Below are 15,626 nucleotides of genomic sequence, written 5' to 3' on the forward strand. Positions count from 1 at the left end.
GGTGCCTGCCTTTGGCCCGGAGCGCGATCCTGGAGTCCCGGGATCGAGTCCCACGTTGGGCTCCCGGCATGGAGTCTGCTTCTGTCTCTGCCTTTCTCTCTCTCTCTCTCTCTCTCTCTCTCTCTCACTCTCTCTCTCTCATTTAAAAAAAAAAATCTTTAAAAAAAATCTGGTTTTGGGACAAGGCAATCTATGTTGCAACAAGCCCTCCAGTTGAATCTGATGCCATGGAAAAATTTGTACACACCAGTGGCTCCCAAGCTACTCTCCATAAAACTTGCTGACAATACGTCTCAATTACTCAATGCCTGAGCAGAGAGAGATTAGAGAGGTGCCTAGGATGAAAAATTTCAGGAGGTACTCACTCTCAGGGTCCTACAAATGCTGCACAACCCTGAGAGTGACTGACTCCTTAAATTCTGCACCCTTGTTCTACACTTGCAATTAGTAATTAAATGACTTTAAGCAGTATAATGACTTTTCTTTCCTAGCCCATTTTACAGAGACCATCTGAAATACCTAAAAAGATACACTTGAGAAAAGATCAAAGAAGAAACACGTATGAGTAACTCTCAAACTGTACAAACACTGAATAATCAGTACTTGGCTATATGATATACTGTTTCCTACTCCAAGTAATATATTATGCAATGAAGACTGTTAAACACTAAAAATATGAGCTATGGCAACCTCAAAAGCACTGTGGGGTTGTATCTGATATGTACTATTTCTCCATGATGAAATCTTAGTAAATTTTTTATAATAAAGGTCTAAAGTATCTAAAATGCAAGGACTAGAATATCTTTAATTTTCAAACTGTGATCTAAGGAGCCTCAGGGCTAGGGGAAGAAATCTCAGGAGTCATTGCAGAAGTTGTTCCGATCCTCACCCCACCTTCAATCATAGTGGCTCCATAGACTTAAATCTACTTTTTACAGAATAGTCTGCTTAGAGGCAGGGTTCCATGCAAAGAAGTTTTAACCTTATAATGCTATGAATCCAATATTAGGACCTTTAATCTTCGTAAAAGTCTTCAAGGGATATAGCAGAAAAAAAAATTTTGAGCCATGCAAGCAGGAAAGTGCTTGCACTTTATTAGTGAGAGTGAGTGAGCTCGAGGGAGAGCAGCCATAGCAGAAATACCATTAACAACACTGAGTAGAAAAATTGTCTATCCTGAGAAATATTAGAATTTTACTTCAGTTGTGATATGAAAAACTGACAGATCACATAAAATGTAGAGCAAGTGTTCCTGGTCTTATAAACACTGGAAACATTGCTTTAAATTCAATTTTACAAAAAAAGTCCACAAAATAAAAACGAATAGAGCTAACCTGATTAAAAAGTAAGGATCAAACATCTTTTATTCTCTCAATCTTCCCCTATTTCCTAGGATACCCCCCACCAGTGTCCTCCCACCACACAAAAATCCACAGTAGCCCTCGAAGAACCACCAGAGAAACACCATGAAAAGGTAAAGCCAAATTAGCAAATCACTTTATCCAGATTAAGAAGAGATATCCATTTTTAAATATTCACCATGTAGAAATTTACCACAATAAAGTTCATATTCATTGTATAAAATACAGAGAAAAAAATACATAAATTAAAATTTTCAAAGTTCACAGCACGTAAATACTAAATACACTAAATACTGAAGTACTTAGAAATCAGTGCTTTTTTTTAAAGGAATCATGAGTTGCTATTATTAAAAGAAGAAAACAGTCGAGGCAATGACACGCTGTTAGCCTCCAAACAGTACTTACAAAAACAAAATGACCAACTAGTCTAATGTTACTGACAAACTTCCTCCCTCCTGTTTGGGACATCAACAGAGAGTTTGTTCATAGATGTTTGCAAGATTTACCATATTCTTTCACCTTGAAAAATCTTATGTAACAATACAATATTCTATAATAGGAAAGACTTAGTTGATCTAGCAGCAGGAACAATATAATTACATAAAATATTTCACCAAGCACTCATATGTACAAACATATCTGATTTTCTTTACTAAATTGTATTTTCAAATATACAATGAATTGTGATCACATTTCACATATAATTTTCTTAATCACTGATAGGATCTCTTATAATCACAAACTAATATGTCAGAGAGAAAGTTCGTTTCACTATTCATACCCAGAAATATAAATGTTTAAATAATACAATATTTTATGTGAGTTACTTCAATCTAAATTTCAATTTATTTTACTTCAATTCTACTAAATTTTACTCTAATTCGACTAAAACTGTACTGGTGAAGTTTGCAACCAATCAAAAGTAATGTCTTGTGTTCTTTGCATATCCATGAACACTGTGAAAAAAAATACACAATTAACCTAAGAAATTCTACTTGAAACATTTTAAAGGCCTCAAAATCTATTAACAAAAATATTATCTAAGAGCTGGGTCAGGATTTAATTTTATCGTTTCAGAGGTAAAAGAGCAGGGAACTTATCTTTGACCCTTGAAATCATCAATGTATCAAACAATTCCTCTCCCATCATAATTACAAAAATGTAATAACGTAGCTCTTATAAAGCATACATGCACATATATATATTCCTAAACAACTTTTTACTCTTATATGAAATCTTTTTTTCAAGCTACTTTACTTTTGTCTGAGGAAAATCTCTATACATATTTGGGAGAAACCATACTTTGTAAAATTTGGTTGTTCACTGCAGAACATAAGAACGAGATAGTAAAAAAATAAAAAAAAATAGCAAACATTAAAATGTAACAATGCTATTTCAGAAAAAAACAATTTCATTATTAGAGGACAGAAAACCTTGAATACAATTTTAAAATATCTAAAGAGGTAGAATTCAAGTAAGAATAAAGTAATTCAGTAATTAAATTTACCATTTTATAGGTTTTTTGTCTAATGCTTAAAACATTTTATTTGTGAGTTTTAGAGTTTTTTAAAGAAATGGCAATGAGTTACTCCAACTTTTTTTTAAACTCTTCTTTTAAAGAGTAAGAGGTTAATTTCAAGTAGATTTCTCTTAGTTTTTAACTAAATTATATTGGCAAAGATTTACAAAAGCAGTCTTGATATTTTTATAAGTATTTAAAATAATATTGATAAGTGGTAATTTAAGTGATATTTCACATAACAAATTTAGAATCAAAAATATTCATTTCAAAGACATTATCTAAATCTTTGTACACTTAAGATACCATTTTGTTTTTCATTGTTAACTGTCAAATAATGTAGAATAATCTTTCATTACATATAAGAAAACAATTTAAAGATAAAATTATGTTTAGAATGTACTTTTGAAGAGATAGGATAAAATAATTTACAACAAATAATAAACCAGAGCTAAAAAACGCCAAAAAGTATAAAAGAAATTGCACTTACATCCATAGCTCTCTTAATAAAAGGTATCTGTGTGCCACTGTCCAGATCTTCATTTATAATAAGCCTTCTAGCCCACTGACCTGCCCTGACAACACCACTACCATGAATTAAAACCATCAGTTTCTGTGGATTTGTCAAAGCATCCTCACTCATAAAGATAAAACTCTTTGGTTCACTCTCAGTGGCATCTACCTGTAATTAAAAAAAATTAAATAATAAATAAATGTTTTTTGATCAGGCATAGACATAAATGAGAAATCAACTAATGGTTACCATAAATTATAGAATGGCTATTACAGAATTATAGAAGTAAAAAAGCTTTAAAAAATTAAAAGATTCATTAGAGATTAACAATTACATATGAGATGGATGAGTATAAAAGACATGAGAGTATTATGACAAAAGAATATTGAAAATACATCTCCCTATTTTATTGGTGTATATTTAGTATTATAATATAAATAAGAATAACTGATTTTTGAGTGCTTCCTCTAGTGTAGATACTATGCTAAATGTTTTAAAAACATTATTTCAATCACAATCTCATTAAAGTGGTACTATTATTACAGTTATTTATAGATGAAGAAATCGAAGCCTACGGAATTTAAATAACTTGCCTAAGATCACACAGCTAATGAGTCTATAATTTTATAACAGAAGTATATTGCATCTATAATAGAAAACAAAAAAACCCAACTGGAGCATATATCTATTGGAAAATCATATATTAGCCAGGAATACTGCTCAGCTTTTAAAAGGTAGGAGAGGAACTATTTAAAAATTCAATCACCTACTATAAATGGTCTTTGAAATTTCTTTTTTTTTTTTTAAGATTTTATTTATTTATTCATGAGAGACACTGAGAGAGAGAGACGCACAGAGACAGGCAGAGGGAGAAACAAGCTCCATGCTGGGAGCCTGATGTGGGACTCGATCCCCAGTGTCCAGGATCACACCCTGGGCTGCAGGCAGCACCAAACGGCTGAGTCACCCAGGCTGCCCTGGTCTTTGAAATTTCATTCAGAGTATTAACACAGGCTCAAATAACAATTATATGATAAAGGAATATTATGTATGTATTCCTATAACCTTACTTTATGTACTAGATATTTAAAAGATGAATATCTTTCTACATCTTATATAGTACTTATTTATGGAATGAATATTTTATACATTTTGATTGCACTTAATGTTTAGGTTTAAACCAAATGATCTATGTTTTAGATTTGAAAGACTCAAGACTTATGAAGGGATAATTTCCCAACCTTTTATAGATGACTGATGGCCTGCACTGAGTGGTATTCCACATCAGCATCAGTTAGTAACTGGGAATGGAAGCTTTTGTGCAGCCCTGTCAGGGCCAGAAGCTAAAGCCTTGAAAGCTGGTAATACACATCCTCAAATAGAGGGGTTCAGTCCACATACTGTGTAATGAAATAGCTCTTCACTTTATCACCAGTATATATTCATAAAATTACAAAACCAAAAAACAGACAAAAGCTCTCAATACCAACAAAATAAATAAAATAAAATAAAATAAAATAAAATAAAATAAAATAAAATAAAATAGTCCTGGATTCTGAATGTTCCCAGTCACTCACTATTCCTGGTAAGAGAAAAAAATTAAAAGTTCTTTAATTTTAAAACAAACAGATTGGTAGCCATTTGTGTAAAAGGGTAATTATTTCAGCAAGAAGAGCATAGCCATAGGTCTTAAAAAAATACCCCCTCCTCAATGAAGCCTTCCCTGACTACCCCATTTAAGCATCTGCCCAAGAATTCCCTGGCCCCTCTCTCTGTTTTATTTTCCTTCAAAGCACATACCACAATCTAATGTATGCTTTCTATATTTGTTTATATAACAGTTTATTAATGAATCATCTCCTCCCACCGCCAGAATGCAAGTCCAGGGAGGCATGGACTTTTCTGTTTGCAGTGCCTAAAAGAGAGGCTGGCACATTGTAGGCACTCAGTAAATAAAGGAATGAATAACTTTTGGAATAAGGAATGTTATCAAGCATCACCAGTGACCTTTATTTTTTTTTTTACTTCCTTTAAATAAAAGGCTTTTAAGTAAATAATGTGTCCTCTTAATTTGTTATAATACTTGCCTGGTTCAAAAAGTATATATTGAAGACTAAACTAATATATGACTACAAAGTATTTTAAAAGAGCTACACAATGCTAAAAATTACAAATGACCTAATTGTGTATTAGTAGTACTTAAGTATGCAGTAAGAGAAGTATGAAGTGTCAAACAGTCACATTAGCTTCTCTTGCATGTGATGTCCAGAGTAAGCAAATTAGGATGGCAGCAGGTATGACTGAAGTCAGAGTAAGGAAAGTAGATGGGGAAAATCAAATCTGAGAAGAAAAATTCCCTTTTACCTACGAATGTTGTATGAAAACAGAGGAATCACTCAGTTAAAATGGCTTTTTAAAAAAAGTGCTAAGAACAAAAGAAAAAATTAAAAAGCAAAGCTGTTCATACATAATAAAAAGGAGGCCACAGAGGTGTCCAGTCATTCATTTACCAAAGAGTACGTCTAAATGTGCACAAATAAAAATACCTCTTAAAATCATTGAGGCCTTAATGGATCCTGAAATGGCTATGGAAATGGACATCTGTTTATCTTAATAAAAAAAAAACCCTGTAGCTACGGACTTTCCAGTAGGTGCTGTTCACTATTTCTTTTCTCTATTTGACTAAGTCCCCTGTTACCAAGGAACTGAGTCAATTTTTTAAGCAATGGAATGTTGGCACTTTAAATTCCACAGTAATCACTTTAAAACTGGAAGAGTGCTTATTTTCAGAAGATAAAAATGTGTTTTTTATATTAAAATTCTGTTCAAGAATTTTTAAGGGCTGCAAATTAAGGTAGCCATGAATAAATGAATAAAAGTTTCACTTGAACATGCGGAAGAATTAACTTTGAAAACCTGAGAATATCAGAGTATTCAAGGGAATAGAAACAATGAAAATGAAAAATATAGTGGTATTAATGATTAAGGGGAAAAAAAGTGGTATCTGAGATGGTCATTAGCTTATATTCACCTCAATTTTACAAAGAACTCTAAAGTTGGTATAACTTTGTAAAAAGTTAGTGGTAAGTTTAAATAGCATGAATAGTATATGAGTAAACATAACTTTCTGCATTAGCTTAATTAAGTTTGAAAACCGCTATTCCAAGGCCAGTGTCTTCACACAGTGCTAATTCATTAAACTGAGCTTTCATTAAGGAATGCATATAAAAGTCATTCTAGTGCACCACCTCACTTTATTAACCAATCAAGTTCAAATCAGTGAGAACAAACAATTTTTAGCAGTTAACAATTCACTTTAGGATACTCATGAGCCCCAGTAATTGTGATGATCATTTAAACCTGACAATAAAAGGAATGAAAATTTATAATCAAGTTACTAAGTTAATTTATATAATCTAAAATTCTCCACGAGACTTTACAATTGAGAATAATGTATACATGAGAACATATGTAAGGTAGGGAGTAAACATGGGACATGATCATGACCTTTACCATCAAATCATGGGTTTCCACACGGTGCTGTTATTTATAAAAAGAAAAGGAAGGAAAAGAAAAGAAGTCTTTCTTTCCTTATTAAATAGGTCAACTATAAAACTAAAACAGTTCATCATCAGGAAAAACAAAAACAAAAACAAAAAACACTTTGGTGTATTCCCACAATAAAAAGAAAAACACTGATACAAAACAAAACAAAAACCACCTTCACTGCTTGCTTTGAGATTTAAGAGGACTCCAGAGAAAATTAATAGTTATAAAAGAAAAGTTTCACAACGATATAAAATATATGATTTTAAGGAGAGACATTAATTTCCTCAGATAAATAAAACAAATTTTGGTTTCTTTTCTGTTTACAAAATTAGGAAATGTTTACTAACCAAAAATGAACAGGACAGTTAATATGGGTCTCCTATAATGCAAAGCTTTCTCTATGCTTATTAGCTTTATAGTTTAAATTTAAATGAAAGGAGAGTAATTAGATCTATAAAACGAAGTCCTCCTAACCCTAATCTCAAGCTTTCTATAAAGAAAATTAGTGAAACTTAACCATATAACATAATCTATATGGCCAATTAACTTCTGATTTCTTCTGGAAACCTAAGGGATTAAAGTGAGTTTAAAAATTCCATGTAACTAAAAAAAAAAAATCCATGTAACTACTAGTATTACAGATTTAAATGGCTCAGTATTAATTGTATTGTAACAATAAATCAAGCCAAGTCTCCTTAATATCTTCTTTAGGAACTTCGAAAGAAATAAAATTAGCAAGAAAAGAAGATTGAACAAAAGGAAGAAAAGTGTTCAAATAAATGAGGGTTAGCCTAGCTACTACATAGAATAATATTTTATTCACTAGTACATCACAAGCACTTGGAACAGTGCCTGGCACCTCAAGGACTCTTAAGCAAATATCTATTGAATAAATGATTAACAATGTGACCTAGCATTTGAGCTTATTTATATAAAATTAAATATAAAATAGATTTTCCTTTTAAATATTGAACTACTGAATTAATTTGTGAGGATAAATATTAAATCTTCAAAGCCTCCAATTCATAGTTGAATAGCTTACCCAAGGAATTTAAAAATCTCATGCAAGATTTCATGTAAATAAAATATTTATATGCAAAGTTTTGTAACTTAAGTTAATCACTTTCATTAAGCCTTCACATTTTTATTTATCATAAAATCAAAGAGTTATCATTAACAGTAAGGATCATCTAATCTAGGGTCACCATCGTTTCATATACATGGTTACTTTTCATTTTTTTATTATATTTTTACATTAAAATTTTTTTGTGTGTGAATTTGAGAATGAGAATAAATCTCAAACTTTTCACTCTGAAATGGCAAAATATACAAAATTTGAAAAAAATGAAAAAAATGTTCTACAAGAAATAGAAGGAGCAGTGTTATAAAACAGGAAGCATGAGGAATGAATTGAAAATGTATATAGGAAATAACATAGAAATAAAATATGTAATTATTTTAAAAATCAGGAAATAATTAAAGAGATAGTTAATGTCTAGTACAACATCAAGTATATGGGTTTACTTCAAATAAATAAGTAAAAATAAATTATACCAACCAATTAAATGAGAAGAGGCAGAGGACATAGTCTTTTTAAAGGCATCATCATTTTCAAAAAAGGCTGGATATCAATATTTTTTTTTCTCTACATTGAAGAGCACTACTTTTAAAGAATTATTGCGCACAATGAAATGAGGTATACTGACAGGCATTTAATATTATCATTATCAGTATCAATCCATGACGACCTTAATGTACTTATCACAGTTAAAGTAATATAAACATTTTCTTCTGAATTGAAAACTATTTCATTTGGAAATTTAATCATTTTAAAAAACTGGACTTACTGGGATAGAGATTTTTTTCAAATTACAGTCCTTTTCCAAGAGCTCATATACATACTTCGTGATAATCTAGGTGGGGGAAAAAATAACACATTAAGATATAATGTCATCCATTATCAAAATTCACATAAATTATTATGTTATTGCTCTGAATGAGTATTTCTCTATCTTTGCGTGTTTCCCCCTCCTCCAGTTTTATTGAGAAATAATTGACATACGTCACTGTATAATTTTCAGGCATTACAGCATGATAATTTCAATTACATATACTATGAGATGATTACAACAGGTTCAGCTAACATCCATCTTCTTATGTAGATAAAACAAAAAGAAAAGCAAGAAAAAAGTAAAAAAAAAAGGAAAGAAATTTCTCCTTTGATGGGAAATGTCAGGATTTATTTTCTTCAAAACTTTTCTATGTATCCTACAGCAGTGTTAATTTTAGTCATCATGTTGTACACTATATTCCTTATATTTATTTATTTTATAACTGAAATGTTTTAATACTAAATTAGGAGACTGTGGCTTACTTCCTGCTGCTATGTGAATAACTACAAACTTTAATACTAAAAATTAGGGCAATATAAACCTGCAAAAATTTACAAGGACTTCCAGTTTTTTTCAAAGCAGTATTCTGGAACCATATTTTCTTTTTTCAGTGTTTCTAGAATCTGTTTTCCCCTATGATGTCCAGAAAGGAACTGTACCTCATAAAGTACTATCTTGACTGAATCCTAACAGCTCTTTTGTATTTACTGAATCAAGGAGGAAAAAGTCAGAAGTATTCCACATTAAAAAGGAAAATTAATCCAGTAAAGCCAGGCACCAATTAGTATTATTGTTTGTAGCAGGCCAAAATACAGTTCCCCAAAGATGTCCACATTCTGATTCCTGGAACCTACTCATATGTTATAAGGTAAAAGGAATTATGTAGGTATGATTAAGGTTAAGGACCAGACATGGGGAGATTATCCTGGATTATCCAAATTGGCCCAACCTAATCATTTAACTTTAAAACTGGGAGATCACAGAAGAACAAAGGGATGCAAAGTAAAATGACCTTGAATGGTCATTGCTGGTTTTAAAGATGGAGGAAAGAGATGTAAACCAAGAAATGTGGTTTCTCTAAAAGCCTCTAAAAGGTGGAATCACCCTTTAATAACCAGTAAGAAAACAAGTCCTCAGTCCTGTATTTACAAGGAACTGAATTCTGCAAACAACTCCAATAAGCAGCAAAAGGTTCTCTCCTAGGGTCTCCAAAAAGGAACATAGCCTGTGCATTTCTTGATTTCAGTCAGGTAACAGTCATACTGGACTTCTGACCTACTGAATTGTGAGATAATACATTTATGTGGCTTTAAGCCATTGAGCTTATGGTAATTTGTTACAACAAAACTAGAAAGATAATGCACTCCTTCTATGAAGGAAAGCAAAGAGAGTGAGGAAAATGATACCAAGTAAAAGCAATGACTTAGTAGATTTTAATTGTCAATTTAAGGAGTGTTGCTCCCTCCAAAAATGTCTTTAATCATCTATGCAAATATTTCAAAGAATAATTTTAGCAGCAACATAATTGAAAGTCCAATTTTATGAAACAAAATCATAAGGTGATTTTTTAAAAGAATATTAGGATGTCAACTGTTTTGGTGCTGTACTCTGTAATCTAAAAGAGATTCTCTATTCTGCTTTCTTTAAGGACGCCCGAATTCTTTCTTCTATGTATATGTATTCATTCATTTTAGGAAGAGTATGATGCATGCTAGAATAGCTTTACCTTGGCTAGCAATGGTAATTTCAAATGCTACAACACTACACTAGAACAAGGTAATAATCTTATAGTTATTAATCAAATAGTATTCCTATATCTTAATGTAGTAATTAAAATCATGTCCATTATACCCTCACCTGAAGGTAGTGGTACTATAAACCTGAAAAAATAAACTAAAAATATGTAGGATCAGACAAAATATGTATGAAGTTATATAATGGCCTGCCACTTCAAGAAAAATGACCTAACTAAATGAGATTAGCTAAAATGAGTGACTTATCATTTCTGAAAATGTCCTATTACCTATGAAATCATAAAATATCCCTATGTTTAAAGCAATAATAAAACCAATCAAACTTAATTCAAACCCAAGTGAATTCTATCACTAAGCAAATACTCCAGAGACATAATTTGGGAATTAAAAAATTAAACTATTTTGGCAGTTCATACCTTAAGTCATATGAAATACAATATTATAGTTAATTTTCAGCTTTCACACTACAGGATAATAGAAAACAATTCAAACCTGCTTACATTTGGTTTCAAAATACATTATAGGGCAAGTGTCTTCACAAAATACCAAAACAAATAATAAAACCATACATCAGTAGAGCGTTGGAGAAACACTATGTAACGTGCCCAGTTTGTCATGCTAATTCATGCCTGCAGAATAAAAGCAACCATAGACTAAATCCTCTATCTCTTAGGCAATTTTGTCTGCCTTGAATGTTCTCTTTAGCCCCTGTCACATGTCAACTGTTTCAGGCAACTTTTCATGCCTCATCTCAATCCTACCAAGATAAGATGAAATGTCCCACTTCATACTTCTCTGGACATGACTGAATAAGCATCTTGTAATTTATGGGTTTCATTTCATTTATCTTTCTGTTACCTGGCTAGCCTTACAACATTATAATTTGGGTATCCCACCTTTGCTCTTCGTTGTAGCCACAATGAATAATACCTGGCACACTGAAGGGAGTTAAGACTCATACACAAATTCTCCTCACTATTCATCCTGTCTACATGTTTTGAGTGAGATAAGTATTTCAGATTTTCAAAAGATCTTTTCGAATTGGTGAATCAAGGTTTAGAAAGAAAGCATCAAGGATTCATTCACTGCCTTCCTGCTGCATGAGACTGTACTTTGCATTCATAAAAAAAATCAATAAATGATAATTTCAAAAGGAGATGAAAAAAATCTTTGTCCAAATGTCATCGGTGTTCAAATATTCACTGGAAACATTGTTTCTGGGGAAGTTCATACAAAGCTTCAGAGACTAAACATGCTCTAAAGTGAAATCTTCATTTTAATAAATACATACACTTCCAGTATCTTGTCCAACATATAAAATGAGCTTGGAAGCAGTCACTCTCATCCTCACAAAAAGAAAAACACTGAACAAATTAAAAATCAACAACTCTTCTCAAATCTATCAGAGAATCTATCAGAGGTCACAGAGCAAACTAGTATCCTGAAAACTGGAGAAACATGCAGATACAGAGAATCAGGGCTTAGAGTGAAAGCCGTGTGTGGAAGTTGTAGGTTGAAGCCAGTACTGTGGAAGGAACACCTTACACTGTAATTGATTAACTGCTCAGGCTCAGTATGGACTAGCTTAAGAATTAAAAATTAATTGGAGGTACAGCCTTAAAGAGATCTCCCAAACGTCTGCTGATTTTATTTTTTATGAGTCCCACTAGGTTTTCAGTGTGAAGACAAGAGAAAAATCCTTTACTGCTTCCAGCAGTGGAAGGGGAAAAGTAATCATTTTGAAATATTCTAGATCTTTCTGTCCTTCTTAATAAGGCCTGCCCATAAGAGAAGTTATTTTACCAGAGCTTATCTGACATGAGGGAAGGGAAATGCCCAATTTGGGTTCACTAAAAGAATGAGATCTAGAGATATGTGCATAGAACATTTCTTCCCACACCTCCCCACATTACCACCACACCTTTAGGGTTCCTGTAAAATAAAAGGGAATTACAGCAAAGAACTATAGACTCACATCCTATTTAAGGTCTCTAGGAAAACTCAAAGACAATGAGAGAGACAAAACTAAACACAGAAAAAATTTTAGCCTTGGACACCAAAGGTATAGCAAATAGTAAACACAGCCTAACTTCTAGCCATATAAACATAAAACCTGAAACTAATGACCCATCTATTGAAGTTCCTTTTCTTCCAAAATACTGTGTCCAGCTTTCAACAAAAATTACCAGGCTATACTAAAAAGACAAAAAAGAAACAGTCTGAAAAGATAAATCAAGCATGAGAACCAGACTCATGTATGGCAAAGAACTTGGAAATAAATATCAGACTTGGAATTTAAAACAACTATGATTAACATGTCAAAGAATTTATTGGAATTTATTAGACAATACACAAGAACAGGTACGTATGTAAGCAGAGATGAGATGAAAATTTGAGAATGAATCAAAAGGAAATGCTAAGTCAAAAACATGTAACAAAAATAAAGAAGGCCTTTGATACATGCATCAGGAGAACGGACATGGCCAAGGGGGGAAAAAATTAGAATTTCAAGATATGCCAATAGACACATCCAAAACAGAAATGTAAAGAGAAAAAAAAGAATGCAAAAATGGAAAATAACTGAGAATTCTGGGACAATTTTAACAGGTTTAACATGCATAGAATGTGAATACCATAAGAAGAAAGAGAAAGGAACACAGGAACTATATATCAAGTAATAATGACTGAAAATTTCCCAAAGTTAATGACATACAAAACCACACACCCAAGCAGGACAGAGAATTCAAAGTAGGATAAATACCAAAATCAATACCTAACTTTATCATATTAAAACTGCACAAAACCAAATACAAAGAGAAAATCTGAAAAGAAGCCAGACGAGGGACAAGGGGGATTTGGAGAAGTTGGGGTTGTGTTGGAATTTAATTACAGAGGAAAATAAGAATTACATCACACTCTTAGAAAAAACGCAATCAAGAAAATAGTGGACTGAAATATTCAGTGCTGAAAGAAAAAAACCACCAATCTAATATTATGTACCCAGGAAAATCATCCTTCAAAAGTGAGAGAAATAAAGACTGTCAGACAAAAAAAAAGAAAAGAAAAGAAAAGTTGGGGAAATTTTTTGCAAAAAATTGTAGAAATTATTTAAGAAATTATTCAGAGAGAAGGAAGATTATATAGGTCAGAGATTTGGTTGACAGGATGAGCACTAAGTATTACACTATATGTTGGCAAATCGAACTCCAATAACAACAATGTATTTTGTGATTATAGCTTATAGAAAAATAAAATGAATGAAAGCAAGGTTATAAGTTATGGGAGGTAGAAACTGAGAATACTGTTATAAAGTATTCGTACTACCTGTGAAACAGTATCTTTTTTTTTTTTTTTTGAAAGAAACACTGGAAAGTAAATAACTGCTGATGATTTTCCTGGATTTCTTTTAATGAAACCACGACAGAAGAGATAGGAAAGTAATTTTGAGATGATATATTCAGAAATAGAGCCCTTGGCTACCAATAGAATAATGCCCTCTAAGGAATTAGAGTCTAAGCTTTTTTCTAAATCGGTTTCTCAATCTAGGAATTAAAGAAAAAAAATTTTTAAGATTGTTTTTATTTATTCATGAGAGACACACAGAGAGGCAGAGACACAGGCAAAGCAGGCTCCACGCAGGGAACCCCATGCAGGACTCGATCCCTGGACCAGGATCACACCCTGAGCCGAAGGCAGACACTCAACCACTGAGCCACTCAGGCATCCGGGAATTTAAAAAAAAAATTTAATAAATTGAGGGATGATCAAAGAAATAGACTACAGAATGAAGGAAAATGAGTCTGCTAAAATAAAATCAGTTCTCAGTGGAGTACTTCCAACAGAAGGGGTATGTTCACTCTGCAATTAATTTGCTTTAGACATTTACTGAGCAACTGCTGTGTGCTTATCATGTATTTCATATATTTCCGCATTATTTCTGTTCCTTAATTAAATAAGAAGTGAACACTAATGCCCTTTACTCCTACAAAAACATTGAAATTAGTCTGGCAGATTAAAATTTAAGGTGATTGCAGGGGAGAAGGTGACACTAAAGAGGCTCTCAGAAAGTACTTCAGACCCTTTTGGAACTGGATTTGAGAAATGAATGAAATGACAAGACATATATGACAAGAGACATGACTGGATAGATAAAAGAGAGTTAATATAAATATTTTAATTAAATGAAAAATAAAGCTCATTTTACTACTACTTTGTAAACCTTCCATGCTTTCTTACTCTGAAGAAAATCCTCTCATTAGCAACAAACTACATTTGGCCCGATTGACATACATCAATAATTTTTATTTTACAACTTTATCAACAATGTAAGATACAAACTTCTCTATTGGACCTATTAGGAGAGTGAGAACTTAGCTCAAAACACACCAACAAAATTCATAAATTGTTAGTCATTTCTATGCCTAAACAGAATAAATGTTAAGACTATCCTAATTTGGGGTGTAAAGGTAAACAGACTAAACTGAAAGAAAAATTCTGAAAGATTTAACTGTATCTATGAAATTCTATGCCTCCTGCAATCAAAGAAAGAAGATCTCAGAAATTAAACTAAATAAATTACCTACCTGAATTGGTAAAATAGGAATATTAAAATGTTTTAAAAGGAACACCTTTTAAAGAACCTTGGGCTAATCAACCTGGTAGAAATCTAGTTCTAATTGACAGAATGAAATTAGATGATTTGTAATTGGTGTAGTAAGCAACAGTTTACTAACAGTTCTCTGCTTAAATTATGTACATGGTATTTTTTTATTAAAGAGATATTCATAGAAGAGTTGAAAACAATTCTACCTAAGGATCTCCTTTTAATATTATTTAATATTATTCTTTTGCTTAGTAAGCTCTGATTTCACAAATAAACCAAGAGGAGTCAGTACAGAAGTCTGATTCATGGGGATCCCTGGGTGGCTCAGCGGTTTTGCGCCTGCCTTTGGCCCAGGGCGAGATCCTGGAGTCCCGGGATCGAGTCCCACGTCGGGCTCCTGGCATGGAGCCTGCTTCTCCATCTGCCTGCATCTC

The 15,626-nt window shown here is 32.3% G+C and overlaps 1 protein-coding gene across 3 annotated transcripts in view; it reads right to left on the reverse strand.

Moving 5' to 3' along the window:
- FAM172A (family with sequence similarity 172 member A) overlaps positions 1-15,626 on the reverse strand; it is a 420,789-nt gene that overhangs the window by 307,206 nt on the left and 97,957 nt on the right. For 2 of the 3 annotated variants that reach the window (XM_055312860.1, XM_055312859.1), the window contains 2 exons: positions 8,791-8,856; positions 3,371-3,562 (listed from right to left, as the gene is read on the reverse strand). In XM_055312860.1, coding sequence (XP_055168835.1) covers positions 3,371-3,562; positions 8,791-8,856 — 258 coding nt within the window. The remainder of the gene's footprint in view (positions 1-3,370; positions 3,563-8,790; positions 8,857-15,626) is intronic. The other variant, XM_055312861.1, reaches the window with a different exon arrangement.

This window comes from Nyctereutes procyonoides, unplaced genomic scaffold (assembly GCF_905146905.1).
Source record: "Nyctereutes procyonoides isolate TBG_1078 unplaced genomic scaffold, NYPRO_anot_genome, whole genome shotgun sequence".
Taxonomy (NCBI): Eukaryota; Metazoa; Chordata; class Mammalia; order Carnivora; family Canidae; genus Nyctereutes; species Nyctereutes procyonoides.